The sequence below is a fragment of the Marmota monax genome, unplaced genomic scaffold (assembly GCF_021218885.2).
Source record: "Marmota monax isolate L192 unplaced genomic scaffold, Marmota_monax_Labrador192_F-V1.1 WCK01_AAM20220418_F8-fsc00033, whole genome shotgun sequence".
NCBI classification, from domain to species: Eukaryota; Metazoa; Chordata; class Mammalia; order Rodentia; family Sciuridae; genus Marmota; species Marmota monax.
This window is the reverse complement of record NW_026694282.1, coordinates 7165717-7169244: the sequence shown is the minus strand read 5'-3', so window position 1 is coordinate 7169244 and position 3528 is coordinate 7165717. Positions and strand designations below refer to the sequence as shown.

General features: G+C 41.8%; 1 protein-coding gene across 1 annotated transcript; it reads left to right on the top strand.

Annotated features, from left to right (window-relative positions):
* Positions 1–588: 588 nt before the first annotated feature.
* Ifnb1 (interferon beta 1) lies at positions 589–1220 on the top strand. Its single transcript, XM_046467308.2, has one exon. It carries the CDS (start codon positions 589–591, stop codon positions 1150–1152), a length of 564 nt encoding a protein of 187 aa, XP_046323264.1. The 3' UTR covers positions 1153–1220.
* The last annotated feature ends 2308 nt before the right edge of the window (positions 1221–3528 follow it).

The following is a 3528-nucleotide window of genomic DNA, read 5'->3' as shown; positions in this document are numbered from 1 at the left end:
TCTATAGCTGTTTTTCCTGAGTATAAGGCCCTATCATAAAAGGAGCTGTGGCTGGTTAATTTGAAACTTTCTCCTAACCTGCACTACTCCAAGGCCTCTCAGAACTCCCCTAGGCTCTCTCACATGAACCTAGTATTGCAATGGGTGAAACCCCAATCCAGCTGCTGTTCTATGATTGGCTTTTCAGTTAATTCCTCTTGGCTATTTGGGGTTTCTTTGGTTCTCAGGTCCTTTGCTTTCTTTTGTTTCCTCTCAAGTCCCTTCTCCCCCTTTGCTTGAGAAATTACTGAAACTTTATAAAATATTAGAAATTCTCACAGTTTGTCTATCTTTTCCCCTAATATACATTATATAGAGTAATCAGAGTTTAAATAAAGAGTTTGAGAATCTGCTTTAAAAATGAAATAAGAAAAAAAATGACATAGGAAAACAGAAAGGGAGAACTGAAAGTGGGAAATTCCTCTGAAACAGAGAGGACCATCCCATATAAATAGCCCATACCCATGGAGCCAGGACATTCACTCTACAGACCTTTGGAGCTTTTGCTTCCTCGCACAGGTAGTAGGAAACACTGTTCTGGTTGTCATCATGAACAACAGGTGCATCTTGCAAATCGTTCTCCTGTTGTGCTTCCCCACCACAACTCTTTCCCTAAGTTACCACCTGCTTGGACTCCAACAGAGTAGCAGCAGTTTGGAATGTCAGAAGCTCCTGCAGCAGTTGAATGGAAGGCCTGCAGACTGCCTCAGTGACAGGATGGACTTCAAGATCCCCAAGGAGATCAAACATCCACAGCAGTTCCAGAAGGAGCACGCTGCCTTTGTCATCTATGAGATGCTCCAGGACATCTTTGTTATTTTCACAAGAAACTTCTCTAACACTGGCTGGAATGAGACCATTGTCAAGGACCTCCGTGTTGAACTCCATCAGCAGATGGACCTCCTGGAAACAACCCTGGAAAAGAAACTGGGAGAGGAAAACAAAAGCTGGGGAAACTCCAGGACCATTCTGCACCTGAAAAGCTATTATTGGAGGATCCTGAGGTACCTGAAGGCCAAACAGTACAGCAGCTGTGCCTGGACAATGATCCGAATGGAACTCTTCTGGAACTTCTCCTTCATTAACAGACTTATGGATCACTTTCAAAACTGAAGATTTCATAGATTGTTGTCTGGACTGGACAATGATTTCAAGCATGCTTCAACCAGTAGAAGCTCATGACTGACAGAATGCAGTGCATTTGAAAGGAAAATACAAGACTTTTTAAAATTTTATTAATTTATAAATTATTTTTTCTTTATTTAAATTTTTACCTTGAAAAATAAATTATTTATGATGCAAAAATCCATATGGCCATTTCAATTTCAACTTGATTTATACAACCACCTGTTTTAACAATTTCAGAATACCTCTTACATGCTCTTCATAAAATGTGCCTGCAAAGTAGTGTAGTTTCTGACCCTTGCCTTTGAGGGATTTAAAATTCATGGAAGCCACATAATACACAAGGTAAGAGATGACAATGGGATCTGAACCTTCTAGGGCAATATATGTGGGGTGAATGCTGTGGGATTGGAGGGGAATAGGTCAGCAAGTGACTTGGGACTAGAAGCTGGGATGCCCACTGCTTTTGCTCTGTGCTTCAGGATCTCTGGTTGTAAAGTTAGAATTTAGCTCTCAGGTGAACCAAAGGAATATGCTAGCTCTTGTAGTCACCCTAAACCCTTCCTTGTCTGAGGGATGCTCTGCCCCTGACAGGAGTTTAAAATATCTGTGTGCCCCCAAGATTGAGGAGACCTCCCTGACACTTATTAAGTACCTTTATTTTGCTCTTCATAGTACAGCCAAGATTTATGGACATCTGTCAGTTTACAGGGAAAGGGAACAGAGGAAAAAAGACCTTGTTTATACTCTAGCCATCTGTCTAGTTTTGTTTCCATGTTTTTCAAAAACCAAGTCTGTTCCTGGCCTCCCAGCGTGGTGATGCGGAATTCTGGGAATATCCTATCTGGTTTTCCTGATGCTCTGCATCTCTGAAGCCACACACTCCTCAAAGTAAAAATCCAAGATAGGTGCAAAAGATTAAATCCAATTTTTAAGCCAGGCTAAAAGCTAGGAAGCATGGGTGAAAGAAAACTCAGATGAGTTAGAGAACACCAATTTTCCCCATGCGTGCACTGGAATAATCAAATTTTCCAAGCAGCTCCTGGGTACCTGACCAGCATATGCCAACTGGCTGGTTTTTGGTCTTTGTACTGATCTCTTGGGAACCTGAGCTATTTTGGCTATTACAGTCATTTAGAGCTGCCATTTACTGAGAGACTCTAATGAAACAGGCACTGTGCTGAGCACCACCTATGTACATATTTCAATTTGATCCTCTTTCATGCACCTTTATGTAAGCAGTATGCCTACAGAGTGGTTACCTATTTTACATTTTTTCCACTTTACAAGTCAGGAAACTAAGTCTCAAAGAGGTTTAGTAACCACCCAAATTTCACATAGCTAGTAAGTGGAGGTTTATAAAAGTAGTACAAAGGAGAGAATCTGAAAAGGTCTTATTTGAATCTATGCATTTTCTCAAAGAGCAGCATGGAAATCTGAGTTTCTTTAAAGGACTAAGTCTTCAGGAGATGAAATTTGTCAGAACTATTGTGCTGGTACTGAACTCAGGGCTCCCCCTTCTGACTCAAGGCGGTAACACATGGGCTGTACAACCAAGAAGTGCCAACCTGGTGGGCCTGCTGCTGTCAACCCAAACTAGTCAGGTTCCCTGTAAAAAGTCAACATTCCCCCTTCTTTCAACTCCCCACATTGACTCTTCTGAAAGCTCTTCTGCAGCAGTGTTCTCTTGTGCCTTTGTTCAGATACAAGAGCATCATGTAGAAATACAGAGTCTATGCTGTGTTTAGAGCATCCAGGAGGAAGCTGAGGAAGTCTCAGCAGTGGGCCTTGAGAGCCCACTGCCTTCTCTGGCCCTGCAGCTTCCTTGACCCAGAAACTGGCCAGTTTCTGAAAGGCCTGCTCTTCCTGTGGTCATTGACCAAAAGCACTGGAGAAGCTTCTGCAGAATTTAAATACTGTGTCACTATTGAGCACTACTGAGCATCCAGATCACCCACACAAATGTTTGTCACTAGTAAAGAATAAATGACACTTTAAATTAATTTCAATAAGAATGAGGGAGCCTAGCCCAAGGGTGATATTTGCATATGCTAAACATATGGATGAGGGCTAAAGTAAAGTAATAAGATCACTTTTAATCACCAGAATAGCTCACAAGAATAACACTTTTGTGAAGAAAACCATCCAAGGAAAGTCTTGAGACTGAAGGCGAGATTTCAAGATTGTGAGGATGACAACACAAAAGACAGCGCAACATCTACAGCCTGTGACTGGGCTGAATGTGTGCCTCAAAGCTCACATGTTGGAAACATAAGCCCTTCCTACAGCAAAGAAGATATGGCTTCCTGATCTGGGACTTCCTAACCTCCAGAACTATGAGCCAACATAAACCTCTTTTCTGTA